This window comes from Apiospora marii (genome assembly GCF_038362585.1).
Source record: "Apiospora marii strain CBS 49790 chromosome Unknown utg000003l_segment0_segment0, whole genome shotgun sequence".
Taxonomy (NCBI): domain Eukaryota; kingdom Fungi; phylum Ascomycota; class Sordariomycetes; order Amphisphaeriales; family Apiosporaceae; genus Apiospora; species Apiospora marii.
The window spans coordinates 7,671,386-7,686,351 of NW_027117374.1; the positions used below are offsets into that span (position 1 = coordinate 7,671,386).

General features: G+C 50.8%; 4 protein-coding genes across 4 annotated transcripts; 1 reads left to right on the forward strand and 3 right to left on the reverse strand.

Annotated features, from left to right (window-relative positions):
- Positions 1 to 322: 322 nt before the first annotated feature.
- On the forward strand, positions 323 to 1,897 carry PG985_005870 (uncharacterized protein; the record flags this gene model as incomplete). Its single annotated transcript, XM_066825639.1, has 3 exons — positions 323 to 735; positions 1,011 to 1,178; positions 1,228 to 1,897. 3 exons carry the CDS (start codon positions 323 to 325, stop codon positions 1,895 to 1,897), a joined length of 1,251 nt encoding a protein of 416 aa, XP_066688799.1.
- Positions 1,898 to 4,589: 2,692 nt separating this feature from the next.
- PG985_005871 (G protein-coupled glucose receptor regulating Gpa2-domain-containing protein) lies at positions 4,590 to 5,559 on the reverse strand (the record flags this gene model as incomplete). The annotated part of the gene is made up of 2 exons (XM_066825640.1): positions 4,590 to 4,631; positions 4,696 to 5,559. The coding sequence occupies 2 exons, from the start codon at positions 5,557 to 5,559 to the stop codon at positions 4,590 to 4,592; spliced, it is 906 nt and encodes a 301-aa protein (XP_066688800.1).
- A 1,706-nt stretch (positions 5,560 to 7,265) lies between these two features.
- PG985_005872 (uncharacterized protein) lies at positions 7,266 to 7,900 on the reverse strand (the record flags this gene model as incomplete). Its single annotated transcript, XM_066825641.1, has 2 exons — positions 7,266 to 7,643; positions 7,709 to 7,900. 2 exons carry the CDS (start codon positions 7,898 to 7,900, stop codon positions 7,266 to 7,268), a joined length of 570 nt encoding a protein of 189 aa, XP_066688801.1.
- A 6,302-nt stretch (positions 7,901 to 14,202) lies between these two features.
- On the reverse strand, positions 14,203 to 14,712 carry PG985_005873 (uncharacterized protein; the record flags this gene model as incomplete). Its single annotated transcript, XM_066825642.1, has 1 exon — positions 14,203 to 14,712. One exon carries the CDS (start codon positions 14,710 to 14,712, stop codon positions 14,203 to 14,205), a length of 510 nt encoding a protein of 169 aa, XP_066688802.1.
- Between the last annotated feature and the right edge of the window lie 254 nt (positions 14,713 to 14,966).

The following is a 14,966-nucleotide window of genomic DNA, read 5'->3' on the forward strand; positions in this document are numbered from 1 at the left end:
TGTACTGTGGGGGATGTGCGCAAGGTTACGTCACAGTTACAATTACAGCCTGGAGCCCACCTGGCGTCCTAGAGGATTGTTTCGAATATGGCCTCCATAATTCAGGTACCCGATGGCTACAAGGTCACAGTGACGTATTGGACCCCCGCACTTATATGGGGAGCTAATATCAATAAGGCATAGCTAGACATGAGCCTAAACCTTTGAGAAGCGTACCCCATCCAAAGGAAAAGGTCACATCGTCCATATTTCTTTTGTACTGGAAGAAAACAACAAGACGACTTCAAGTTATTCGCTAAATTGCTAAACAGGCTTGGTAAACATGTCAAGTGAACAAGGGACGCGGCCGCAACTCCATGCGCCGCCCGGCGCAACAGCCAAGATCTCCATTATTGACTCTACCATGAGCATCCGCAACGAACAGTTAGAGAGCAAACTTATGACGCCGCTCGATGGTCTGCGCATTATACAGCCTATCACGACGTGGTGCTTCTTGATCGAACAGCTCAGCGACGGCGTGGGTAGTGGATTGGAGAACGACGCGGCGCCGGCAGGGAAAAGGAAAAAGGCCGTCTGGGATCTTGGGGCACCCACCCACCCTGACGATGTCTACTCTCCTCAGGCCCTGCGGGATATAGCCGATGGAGGATGGAAGATTGGTCAGGACAAAAGCGTAGCGGACATACTGAAGGAGGGCAGTGTGGATCCGCAAGAGGTGGATAGTGTGATTTGGAGGTGAGTTCTGCCCCTTTTTATTCCTCATGTCCATTCACCTGTCATGGAAAGGGTGATTTGGCACGGCTTTCAGCCCCTCGGGAAACATGGAAAATATTTGATATTTTAAAATAGTATAAGGAAAAGATAAATTCGATGATGAGGAGTCGGTTTCTGGTTTGGTCAAAGGTATTGAGTGGCTGGACAGCGAGAGAAAAAAAAAGGTGCAACCCGAGGAATTAATGAAAGCATAAAGGAAACGAACTGATCTGGCCTACTGACTGTGAGAACAATAGTCACCACCACTTCGACCACATTGGCGATCCCAATTCTTTCCCCAAATCCACAGAAATTGTTGTCGGTACAGGGTTCACCAAAGCGCACCTCCCGGGCTACTCCACGAACCCCAAGAGCGAGTTGCGAGACGATTATTTGAGTAAGCACTCCCCAGTACCTTTGGGAAGGTCATCCACTCCTATCAGCTTTAAGGTACTGATTCCATGGAAACTTTAGAGGTCGTAAACTGCACGAGGTCGACTTCGGCTCCTCGATGCTTGAGATCGGCGGTTTCCACACCATCGACTTCTTTGCAGACGGCTCCTTTTACTTACTAGATACGCCCGGCCACGCCGTGGGGCATATGTCTGGCCTGGTACGAACCACCGCCGCGGCCGTAGGGGATGAAGAAGACACCTTCATCTTCCTCGGTGGCGACATCTGTCACCGCGGAGGCGAGCTGCATCCGTCCCTGCAGCTCCCCCTGCCCACTGCTGCATCTGCGCTACCCGAGGAGATTCCCGATGAAGTGCTGCGCGCTGTCGCGAAGGTAATCGCCACTTACGGAACCTGTCCGGGAGGTCAAAATTCGAGCTCTGCCACATCTGCCATGGATATGCTGTGCCAGCTGCTCCGCGGCCTCAGCACGTCCCGTGGACGAGGAGGGTGTAGCGGCTACACCAAGGGGCAGCAGCCCTTATTCGACACCAACTTAGGTCACAACCTGGCGCAGGTGATGCAGACGCTGCGGCGGACGCATTCATCCTTCGATGCCGCCGACAACGTCTGGTGCATCTTCGCGCACGGCATGTCCCTGCGTGGCGTTGTTGACGCCAAAGGCGGGCTGTTTCCGGCCCGAGACGCAAACCACTGGAAACGGCGCGGGTGGGACCAGAGTACACAGTGACGGTTCTTGCGGGATCTGGTGTCCGCCGTCGAGGCAGTGGCGCCCAAGGGAAATGAGACTGAATCGAATTAGGGTTGTGGAGTGAATTCATCAAAGCAAAACGGGCCACTTGCTGGATACTGAAAGTCGTGCCGGGTTAGTATGGCACGGGGAACGTGATGTGAGACATGGTTCCGTAGATGAATATGGCGAATCGTTACTTTTTCGTAACAAGGCCTTTGACTATGCTCAATGCCGTTCTTTTTGTGGCTTTACCACGTGACCCATTTTATGTACGCAACGGAAGAATCAAATAATGTAGTCCAAGGTCCAACTGAACACTTTCTTTCAATTTCACACAGCCTACATTTTATTGTTTATACTTCCACTACCTACGATGGTAGGCCAATGGAAAGAGAGCGATATTCAATTGGCGCTCCAAGCGCTTCGAAAAGACTCAGTTAAGCGTACGATCCGCAGCGCGAATATACGATGCCCCCCATACAACCATACGTCACCGGTATTGCGGTGGTATTGCACGGCGGGATACGCAGTCGCCAACACAAAAGCTTACGAATTCCGAAGAGCAGTCAATCGTACGATATATACTCGACCTAGATTCGCGATCGTTTTCGCCTCGGATAAGTGGTGTTGAAGATATGGCGAATCGACTGCTCAGTCTACGCGACGCGGAACATTCGGCGTCAACTGGGCCTCCAGCTTCGTACGACGACAACCAGACCTCCGGACGCGTTTTAATCGAATAATCGGCTATCAGAGAGTCGTCTGCGAAGATCCCGATGCGTATCGCGCGTGGTTTACCCTCGTACGGAATACAATTGATAAGTATGGGATTCAAGAAGAGGATATTTTATAACTTCGACGAGACCGGCTTTCTTATGGCCCAAATCTCGTCTGAAATGGTCGTTACACCTCCGATTGCCGCGGAAGGCCTAGAGTAGTTAAGCAAGGGAACCGGGAATGGGTTACAGTTATCCAGGGCGTCGGGTCGTACGGTTACGCTATCCCTCCGTACATTATCTTTGCCGGGAAAACGCACCTATTGATCCTTGACGGCCATGAGAGCCACCACTCGACAGCTTTCGAGCTCTACTGCAAAGAGAACCCGATTATCACACTCTGTAAGCCTGCTCATTCGTTGCATAAGCTCCAAACTCTTGGCTGTTTTTGTGCGTTGAAAAGGTCGTACGGGGAAGAAATCGAGGGTCTTATGCGGGCGCATATCACCCACATCTCAAAGGAGGGCTTCCTACCAGCGTTCTTGAAAGCGTTCCAGGCAACTTTCACCGTCTCGAATATACAGGGGGGTTTCTGAGGGGCAGAACTTGTACCTTACGATCCGGAATATGTGATTTCGCAGTTGGATGTGAAGCTCCGTAAGCCGATGCCTCCGACGACCTCTTCCGGCCTACCTATACCGTGGGAATCAAAGACCCAAACAACCTAATTGAAGCTGAATCCCAAATCGAATACGTTCGAACCCGTATTATACGGCATCAAAATAGCTCTCCGATGTCCATTTTAGCTGGGCTTAACCAGATTTCGAAAGGTACAACGCAGGTTATGCACCGGCTCGCTCTTTTAGAGGGTGAGGTAAGTGCACTACGAGAGGCAAATGAAATGCTTAGCCGGCGCCGCCGTACGAAAAGGAAACGACTACAGGAAGGAGGATCACTTCGGATACAAGCTGGAGAAGACTTACAGCCTCAAAGGGAAGTTGATGGACAGTTACAGAACGAATCGCGTCGGAGCAGTGATCGTACGAGGACGTCCGGAGCGCGCTCACAATGTTGTAGAACGTGCGGAGAGCCCGGGCATAATGCTCGTGCCTGTCGAGTAATATAGAGGTGCCTGGAGATGAGGATTCCGATTAATTTTAATAGATAATATACGTTGTGGTGGAATTAACTTATATCTTTATTGTACGAAGGAACGAAAGTGTTCAATTCACTTGTGGAGTACGTTAGTTAAAATTAAGACTCTAAGCTCTCCGACAATCCAATGCCGTCCTCCGAGGCTTCAATGGTGACGGTTGTGAAAATATGCATCTCCGTAGCCTCGCCATTGCCTCTTTCACTTGGACCCATCGCCTGCCGGTTCAAGCTGTGCTGTGAGCTAGAATCCGGCCAAGGGCGAGCCTTGGCGCTGTGTTGGCTGTGCCAGATTGCCTGACCACCATCGCCACCACCACGACCGACCAACTGTTGGGTCCACAATCCCCTCCATACTTCGCCACTGTCGTCGCCACCGCTAAAGACAGCTCCCACCGCCGGCCCCGGCCCCCCTTTAATCCACACCATGTTGCCGTACGTCCGCTCCTTGGGCGTCCGCATGAACCGGTCGAGCCCCAGCTCTTCCTGCTCCCGTCTGTCGATGAATAAGATGCACATGGACCACAGGGTCGCATTCAAGAACCCGTGTGATGCCGAAAGGGCGCCCGCGAAGAAGTAGTAGGACATACTGACATTGTACCCGGCCATGGTCAGCATGCGGCCCGTCGCCAACGGGCCTGTCACCACCAGATATATGAAGGGGTAAACCAGGAATGCCGGGTGATAGCCCGACGGCCGGGGCGGCGCCTTCCTGCCCCAGTCCAATCGGGTGGGCTGCTCATCACCTTCCTCCAAGTCCGGCATGTGTCGCCACGACAGCTTCTTTTGGCGCAGCATGGTGGTGAAGATGGCGCCATAGATTAGGATGGCCACGCCCACGGACAGAAAGATCCAGAAGTAGCCTAGCCAGAATCGTAGCTGTTGAAAATTGGAAGCAGCTACACTAAAGAAAACAGTTAAACTTACCCAGCCATTAGACCAGCTAAACCAGCCACCACCTCCCCGCCCGTTGTGCGCAATGGCGACACCCGTGCCCGCCAGGACGTGGGTGAACAGCCATACGGCACCAATCGAAGCCAACAGGGCCCGCGGCGAGGCGCTGTAGCCCCGCACCACGGTCAAGTAGGTAAGGCCGGACGCGAACACCAGACAAGCACTCGCGGAGAGCTTCCCCGTCATGGCAAGCCACCCCTGCATCCAACATGTCACGGAACCGCTGTAAGTCGCGTCGTACCGCAGCCAGGACGCGCTCAAGAGGAATGAAGCGGCCTGAATCATGTCGGACAGGAGCAGGTTATATATGAGGAGGAGGAAGGGGTTGGCTGTGACTTCGGTGGAGGGAGAAGAGGCAGTAGAAGACGAAAAGATGCTTCGCTTATGTCTGCTCGTCTTGTGCTGCATGTTTTTGCTTTTGCCGTTGTCTCTGTCTCCTCCCCTCGTGGAGGCGGCGACAGAATCATGAAATTGCTGGTATTGGTTGTGGTAGTCCGAGAACGATGGGTATGGAGAGGACGAGCGCAAGCGGGAGCGAGGTCCGTCGTAATGAATGACAGCTGACGGTGGGTTCAACTGCGTGAGGCCCATGGTGTAGTCGGGGATGTCGGCCTGCGTCGCTCGGCTGCTGCAGTGTACCTCGAGAGCGCTAAGGGGCCGCCGCCGCTCCTGCTGTGGCTTGCAGAAGCGCCACTTCAGTAGCCAGCAGCTGATATAGAAAAACAAACTACTCGCGGACACAAGGGACAGGCACCCGAAGAAGGTGATGGCGATTAGTCCGGACCGCACGGAGCCGGGCAGGCCCCGGATGTCCTCCGCGCCGTAGGGGGCTACCATGCTATCTTCGCCCTCACTTTCTCGACGGAATACCTCTAACAATTCCATTAGAGAATGACAGCACTAACGGATAAACAGAGTATCCAAGGAAGGGCAGAGGAGGAGCACTTATGTGGCGGGTAGGACCCATGTGATTTTAATATAGTTGCTTTCCTTCCCCGCTATCTGGAGAGGCCAAGGGAGTTAGATCTATATGGGCGAGAAGAAGATGTAACTAATTGACACAGGCGAGTGGCAAAGAATAACATGGAGAAGAAGGTCCCCATATCTAGCTCAACCTGATTGTTCGTTCTTATTGGAAGCCGCCACCCGCTCTAATGATATACTATTTCTCGGGCAGAGGCTGCATGTTCCAGATCTGGCGCCATCTCTATGCACTATCTTGACGTCTTGCCCATTATAATCAACGCTGGCTGGGGGATGTAGCCAGAGCTGTCAAAGAGTTAGGAATAGAAGAGATTTGTGATAAAGCGCGAACTCTATAATAGCCCTATGCCATGCCTTAGGTTGATAAGGCAATATGTGGGTGGTTGGATTCTCGACCATGGGCCATTGACAAGAGGGTGAGGCTTTGCAACGAGTCATCTAGCGAACACCTTTCTGTCAATCAACCCTCATTTAGCTCGATCTGGCTTTTTCTAGCCTCGATGCTGCCTATCGATCGAGGCGCAGCCCCGCAGCGGGATGAACTGCCGCCACGTGCTTGTGGGTGTAGGTGCGTCTGGGCGGGTTTCATTCGCTGAGTCGCATTGATCCATTCGACCATCTGAAATAAGGTTCGGCGATGAAGTCACCCAACCCATGAACGAGGTACGCATATGGGGGAAGGGCTAAATCATGTTCTCATCCAAGTCAACTGCCAGCTCAGTTTTGGGGAATCCTCAACGGGATCCTTATCGCCCGTGGTTACGCTGTACGAACTGATTCGGAGAACGTAGTCAATCACCCGGAAACGCCTACGTACGGTCGTCCCAACATAAGGATACCATCAGCCGGTCCCTTCAATCCGCTTCAGCATACCTCGAGACGTCGACTGCGAGTCTGTGCTAAACCAAGCGCTTCTCAAGGGAAGGAGCCCTGGACATACCAGAACCCCGAAGGTGCACCACTACGCCACTGTTTATTTGTTATGTTTAATATAGTATAGTTCACAACCCCGTATCAACAATCTGTAATATTGGCTACCGATCTAACCTCGCCCAATGCCACAAAGGAAAACGAAGGTGAGGTTGAATCTAGTTAACAGCTGGGTAGGCGGATTGGCACGTCCGTTAATGCTCCAATCTATTGGAAGCCGAGCCCATCCGCTCCTAACGCCATGCTCATCCAGCGTCCAGTACAATTTAGCTAATAGATCCGCCGGTGGAACTACTCGCTACACGTAAGTGCGACGCAGAGACGAATCCTCTTTTAGCGTCCCGTCTCAGTCCGCTCTCCTGTCCTGTGGTCCAAATGGGAGATCGCGTAGATATTCTTGATAATAAGGGGGCGCCCCATGGTATTTGTTCACTTGCTAACAAGCTAATCGCAGCCCACATGGCAGCGCCGTGCCACCCCGAATCCTACTGCGTCCGACCTGGCTCGTGGTAGTTAACAACCGCTACAATTTGGCATGTGGACGCCCTAAGGTATCAAGAGTGACACACAAAAGTAAGACTTGACAAGAATTGCCGTTCAATTTGATTCATTGTCATCGGGACTATGGTTCATCCTATACGCGCCGCGGCAGTTGCGATGTAAGTGTTGATTGGTGGGAAGTTGCACGATCCATGGCGGAGGATCTCATGTTTTAACGATAGGACTTCAGATCGCAATGATGCTACCGAATCCATAAATATGCGATTCTGCACCTGCACCATTCGACATCGCTCTTCAATAATTCTTTCCTCTTCCTTCTTCTTCCCCCGACATTTACTGGCGGCGATGCGATTCTTCTCTCTCTTAGTATCGGTGGAGCACCCGGAGGAGCCCGACCGAGCTCTGTCCCGCCGGGGCCTCTTGACAGGCTGTTCTTTTCTAGATGGGTCCGACGTTGGCGTTGGCACTACGGGCTCAAGGGTGTCACTACTGCGCGACTCGGAAGTCTGAAGAGCAGGTTAGCCACGATGGTTGGTTATTGGGATGTCTAGCATGGCGTACGGAGGCTTACGAAAGAGAAGGTCTGCCATGGGTGGGGTTGTGTGATATCTTCCAACTTGACGAGCAAGTCGAAGACGTGCTGTGGTTCGTGTTCGCAGGAAGCTATGAGGCATGGGTCAATTAGCTTCTCGCAGCTAGCGCGAATTGGGTCTTGTGGAAGCTCGTAAGCCAGGTGGCTTAACATTTGCTGGTTGGATTCCATGTTTGCCAGCATTCAGTACTGCTAAGTCGGAGAGTCAATGGGGTTGTCGTTGCAACAGATATGTGTTATGGATCGCTGGTGAAGCAAGCTGCCATCTTGAAGCTACCAGCCCGCTTCTTAATACATTTGCTATCTCCTGAAGTGCGAAATCCCCCAACGATCTTTAGTTAGGATTTGTGTGAACTGATTGCTACACATCTCATTCGCTTGACATGTGCCGGTAGCTGTTCATGACCTATTTGGGTCGAAGACAGGCTATGTGATTGGTTGAAAAAAAGCTCTAGGGTTAGGTCAGTATCTCGTTCAAGAGGCATGCCTTGATGCTACCTAGTGGCAAGCTGGCCGGACCCAAAGCTCCGGCTTTCCGGCCTACGTAACGGTTCGCTTCACGTGCTCCAGTTATTTAAATAGCAATGATTGGTTGGTAAGCCCCAGCCATATGGGTCAATGATGATCCAGCATTCGCGCACGAACATTAAGGATTTGAACTGGTCCTTAATTATCCGCGCTGTCCAAACTCCCCACACTGCTCCACTTTCCCCATCACCCCCGTCTTGCCCTTGGGGGCGGGTAGTACGGCGGTTGCGATTTCCACACAAGAGAACGAAGGCCGCCAGCAAGATACATTCCGTCTACACGGCCACAATGTCAGAGGCGCTCCACACGAGGCACTTTCAGGTCTCTTCAATTCCCACCGAGTAGTATGTAGAAAGGATACTGGGAGGCCAAACAACCTCTGGTCCGCCCGAGTCTCCCCTTATACCCTTTCCGAAGTGCGCCGATTCCGAATGGAACCAGAGCCATCCAGTAACATACAGTACTGTCTTTTTGCTGTTTAAGCTCGAAGAGTCTCGGGCTGTTTTCGGTCCCGAGTTTTGTTGGCCCTTACTGTGAAGCAGAATGGGTATTGTTGTGCAAGTAGCACTGAGAGACGGAATGGACGCTGGACAGACAGCTTGTGATGCAGCCCATGTTCTAGTGCGCAGACAGAGCCTAATGTTTCCCCCGCTCCGCTTGTACCATTCCGATCTAGAGGCCGGTCGCCTCGGACCTGAACTATCCAGCAGCGTATTCTCCTTTCGCTGCATCCGTCGAGGGCTCGAAGGTCCTCGCGCGCTGTTTCCGGTCTTGACTTCATGGTTGCCTGCAGACATGTTGGCTCTACTGTTGAAATGCAGCGTCGGAAGAGTAGCAATGGCGCACTAGAGCACTAGCGCAACCAGCGGGCCAGGTCTAGAAACCACGGCTGTTAGCGTAGATGGGTCGATGCTCCTCCAATTCTTAAGTGATGGTGGGGGCCGAAACAACCATTCTGGTCCGCATGACCGTAGTCTCCAATTTCACCCTTTTCGACGTGGTGCGCCGATTCGAATGGAGCGAGAATCATCCAGTAACATACATTATTGTCTTTCTGCTGCATCAGCTCGAAGAGTCTCGAGCTGTTTCCGGTCCTGGCTTTCATAGTTGCTCGCACCTGTTGGCCTACAGAGTCAGAAGAGTAGCATTGGCGCACTAGGGTGACTAGCGGGCCAGGTCTCCCCTAGAAGGCAGCGTGGAGCTGGTTCTCGACCCTGCGCCATTAGGGCCAACTGCCCAATCTTCCTGCTGCGCAAGAACTTATCCTCGTCAAGACATGCTGAAGAGAAGAAGCTACTAACGCCAACCTGGGCCCTGGAACAAGATCAGCAGCTGCCCTGGCGAGGTTCCCAACATCAACAAGAGTAAAGTACAGTACACCAGTGGATGATTCTGGTCCCAATGCGAATGCATCGAAAACGGTCCAGTTAGAGGCTGCGGTCGGGCAAAGCAGAACAGTTAGTTCGGCCTCCCCGTCGCTTTGCTACGCACAACTCGATGGGAATTAGAGGCCCGAAAGTGCCTCCGTATAAGCCAGCAAGTGCGCCGACCTAGAATGGGGCATAACAGTATCAGCGGCTGTTCGTGTCCCCGTTCACCCCAGGTCTGGTGCTATTCGCTCAGAAAGGGCACACCAACATGATGTCCACAATCCGAATGCAGAGCTTGGTAGGATACCTTCCCACCGGCTACGAAGAAGCACTCCCTGCTCAAAAGTCTAGCATCGCAAGATGAACTACATATAAGTCAACCTGCCAGTACAGTACTGTCACTAGCGAAACCAGCGTCCTCTCTCAACTCTTTGATAGTTTCCGTTTTAGACCCTTTTCGTAGGGGTAGCTGTTGACACTATGTACCCCGCCATGCTTGCAGGTACAGAGTCAATTTCTGCCTTTGCTTCTCTTTCCGATGTACATTCATAAGTCGATTGCAATACTCTTGAAATGATTTATCCTCAACGAGAGAAGCTACTGACAGGTGGTATATGCTCTACCTGGCGCTGCGATCGTTCTTGTAAGCGTCTACAAACAGATGTTTTGACAGAATTTGGTCAACGTTACTGTAATAGCTCTACGCCGAAAACGACGTTGACCGGATTCTGTCAAAACATCTGTTTGTAGACGCTTACAAGAACGCAACCACGTCGGAGCACACCTTCCCTCTGACTGGTATACTCGGATCGAGTCTGCCGTCCGCGTGAGCTCTTCACCCGTTTTGAGCCGATCAAGTACATTAAGAACGGCGGGCCAGCTGGAGATGCTAGAGTGCAAACTTGAGGTACTGAACCGAAATTTAAATGAAATTTTGTCAGAGCTTCCGTAAATTCTTGGTGAGACGGGGGAATGGACGTTGTCCTTTCCAGACGTTCCCAACTTTTTTGATGGCCAACAAGACCTCGACCCAGGCCCTTTCAGCTCCCCGTCACCGTAGGTCCCCCCACATCCAGTCCGCGCGTTGTACTGAAAAGGAAGAACGTCGGGCGATACCCAAGAACTGCTGGAAAAGTTCAACGCCGTCCAGTCCGAGCTGAGCCCCCACGTTCAAGAGTGAGTCTACCCCCGCAGCCATACAGCAGAGGCCTCCGACTCACACACGCCATCATGTCCCCAGATTCAAGACTTTGTAGGTCCACCGCCGTCGCAACGAGGTATACGCCTAACCACAGGTGATCGAACAGCACACAGAAGGTCGAAAAGCTGTAAGTCACCGTGTGTTCAAAATGAGAAAGCTGGAGAACTAACAGAGGAAAGAAAAGCATGATGGAGAGTATTTATAGTGCGCTGAGCTTCTCACTAAGCTAAGGGCGGCCCTTACGAGTCACCCCTCTCGAGCCACTTTTCTTATCTAGCAATGGCTCTGATATGGCGCAGGTGTTTGTATGATGCTTAGCCAGGTATCCGTAGTGCACATGCGGTACGAAACTGGCTTGCAAAATTGGCAAAGGCGAGGTTATCCAGAGGCGGTAAATGGGAGACACCCAAGAGTCATAGACACTGAACGACAAGTGTTGGCGCTGACAAGAACGAGAGTGCGTATACTATTGAGGGATATCTCTCCGCACTTCTCTACAAGCCCACCAGACTCCAGATGTATCTAAAGTATTCTATATTTACATGACGTAACTGAGTGCATAAAGGCCTCGCCTGTTATTAGACTTCCGAGGAAGGCCAAGGCATTTTAACAAAACACTCCTTCACCACACCTACATACTGATCTTACATGTCACCGTGGAGTAGACGAAACTCAACAAGCCGTCAATTACGATAGCCACCAGTCTGAGACCCATAGGGATTTGATTATATTGATATTCCGCTTGGCCATGTTTGCGGTTCGCTTTCTTCATATTCCTGGCTTAATTGGCGGTTGGTCTTTTGTCCTAGTTGGCAATGGGATAACAACAGCGCTACGGTATGTGTTTTCACTCAAGGACAATGGATATCCAGCCTCTTGCGGCGCGACAGATGGGAAGTAGGATGTGTTTGCGGACGGCGACGAAGGCTCAATAACAACATGGGTGCCAATTCCTCCATGGGTGCTGGTCAGTGGCACAGCCACTTTTGTCCATGTGGCTAGTATGCTTAGCCACCCCCTTAGACTCTGTGTAAATGCCTGAATGAATTAGCTGCCTGTTCATTCTTCACTCAACCTGGATACTGCTGAGAATGAATGTTGCTTTTTCGAGGTTAGGCCTCGGAACACATTCTGCTTGTGAAGCTTTCTCGGCTTTTACATGATTAACTGCTGTCCAATCTACCAGCTCCAGGTTGCGGACAGTAGGACTGGGTGAGATGTACAGTCAATGAAGGCTTGATGGTTCAGCTAAAGACCCCTCATTACGGTCGACTCAAGAGCTTATGGATCGCTCTGATTGATCCTGTCGAAGACTCATCCGATCAGTGTGGGTTTGGTTACCGATTGCCTTATCCCATTTTATTCCCAAGCTACTTCTAGTATTATGAACTTCATACCGCAAGATACGACGAGGGGCAGAGCTTATCCGGCTCGCTGACGCCTTCTTCGTCCGGGCTTCGACACCATCCGTGGCGAGAAACAGGCTTGCACCTGCACCTGCCAATATGATTTAAGAGAGTACAGATAGAAGAGCAGTAATAACGCCAACCGCGTGAGACCAACCGCGTAATTTCTGGCTCTACACTATGTGAGATCTAGAACAGGGGCTGGACCGCTTCTAACGCTGCCTCTAGGCAGTCATAGATGCTCATCTTCTTTAAGGTATCTGGTCTGGTTCCATATATCATGCTGGCTCTAGTTCAGGTGTGCCAGCTTAGGGAAAGGCTTACGAGCCGGTTCAGCATTCTCGTGCGGCCCTCTGTCCTCGCTCTCCTAACACCATAACATTCAATCCTTTGTTTAGCACAACTTAAACCCGGGATGATTCTCTCCCGCGGTTATCGGCCGCTGCTGCCTCTCTTCCTACTTCTTCAACCCGTTCTTGCTTCGCCTTGTAATGAGTAGATACAAAACAAAAGACAGCCACAGTGATAGCAAAGAGGATCAGAACCGACCCATAACTCGCCTGAGCGACGCCTCCGTAGTACATCGTGAAGTAATACGGGACGACATCGTTAGCACTGAACCTTTTGAAGGACGGCTGGAATCCCTGGACTTGATCGGCAAGGTAGCCCCCGGTCACGATCATGACGAAGGCCAGGACTAGCTGAGAGGCCACGTACGTAGGTAAGATGCTTTCGTGGTCGTGCAGCCGTGTCGGCGAATTCATTGAGTGGTCAATAATACGGGGCGAGAAGACCCAATGATGTTTCGATGGCTACTGATAGATATATAGACCATGTTGCCCCATGTTTCTGGCCTGCATCGTACAGCGTTCTAACCTTTACCTATATCACGCTCGCTCGTTACCGTACCTTCTCTGTAGTACTGATACCAACTTCTCATGGAGCCAAACAATTCTAGACTTGTCATCGCCAGCGGAGCGCTATTCATCGAAGTCCTGACTACACTCTGGAACTGTTATGCTGTTCAGAATACTTCACGAGATGAGGTCTCTACACCGACGCCGCTCAATGTACGTTACCGGTATACATTCATGACCTACTTTATTTTCATAACAATTGTTGGAACATCCGCGTCGACGGCCCTTTTGGCCCTATCCTGGCAAGGATATGCTTCCTGCTTTCGTTACTTTTTGATGACACTCTCACTATGGAGTATCCTCCGGGAGGTAGGTTTTGTCCCGACATATTCTAGTTATGTACACTAATAATAGCGATCGAGGCGCCGTCAATGTAGCAGCGCTGCTGTCCAAGCACTAAACGCTAATGTGAGCCTCAAAAGAGCGAGTGGAGCTTGTTAAATCATTCAAACTAGTGTCTAGGTTCCCTCTAGTCTTTCATGCCATTGCCACAAGTGTAGATCCGGTGCTTGTACTTGACAAACTCATTTTAGACTTAACAGTGACAGCACGCATTATTTAGCAAACTCAAAGGCTAAGTCCAGCGGATGTTATTGCGATGTTATTTTGAAGGATAGAAATATAGAGAGTCGCTTTGTATGACATCTTACACTTAGCATACGGAAAAGAAATATACAGTCCTGCATACAGTAAAGGTCGTATAAATGCATGTCTAATACGATGGTTCATTGAATTGCTAGTCTTTTTTTGTGAAACAGGCGCCCTCTGATGTGTGAATTGGTAGTGATACTTGGATGCATCAAACTGCTTTCGAAACGAATCGTGGCCTCCTCCTTGGGTTCTGATGAGGCAGCCAGAATTGCAGTTGAGCAGTCTACAGGGCTTTAATGAAGAAGTACGCAAATCATGCATGTTCTAACGGCGGCATACCATACGTTTGATGCATCTCCCTTAAGATCCTTCTCTAAAGATGATCCTCCTCTATACGCCTAATTGGCCCCCTGTACCTTTGCCGGTTCGCCTAGAACTTGTCCATGCCTCTATGCGAAAGCTAACGAACCGCAAAACCCTCATCCCTATCTTTCGGACCATACTGCCAAGTGTCCACATGTGATGGTGGCAGCCGACTCTCAGCTTCTGTGGGTGCCCATCGACCGGGAGTTAAGTCGCGAGGCACTTCCCTGGGTCCGGTGAATTTGTTTGTGGAGTTACCGTTCAGTCCTTGTATTTGTAATGGGTGTACGTTGTTGGGCATCCACTGAACTGGCATTGGATCCTGTACATTTTGCGTTTTTCTCTGAGGTCTATCGATGGAATGATCGTTATTACCACCGTCTTTCTTAGCCAGCGGGTCTTCTAAGTTGCATGCGTTTGTATCGTTTTGACGCTTGGCATTCTTCAGAATAACAGAGACCAGAATTGCGCCTGTTAAAAGAACTAGGGTAGTGACTCCAACGAGGAGACCTACCAACAGCCCAATTATGATGTTACCATTGGTTCCGCTGGCCTGGACTGTCAAAGGATAGTAAGAAACGTCTATTGGTGTAGATTCGTTCCCCATGGTGTAGTTGATACAACTCACCTGCGTGGAGTTATTCTAAACGCCAAATATCACAAACACAGAATGCTGGACCTATATATTTGATGCATTATAATACTCCCTTTTTGGAAGAAGCATATAATCTACTAACTCTCTTTTTGGGCAGGTTCTTAGATCTCTTAACCGCGACTGAAGCCAATGTTGCTCTTGTTGGCCCGGGCCAAAAGAGCAGTTCCTGCGATTCTACATATGCTTCCATTCATGGACCTTTGTTA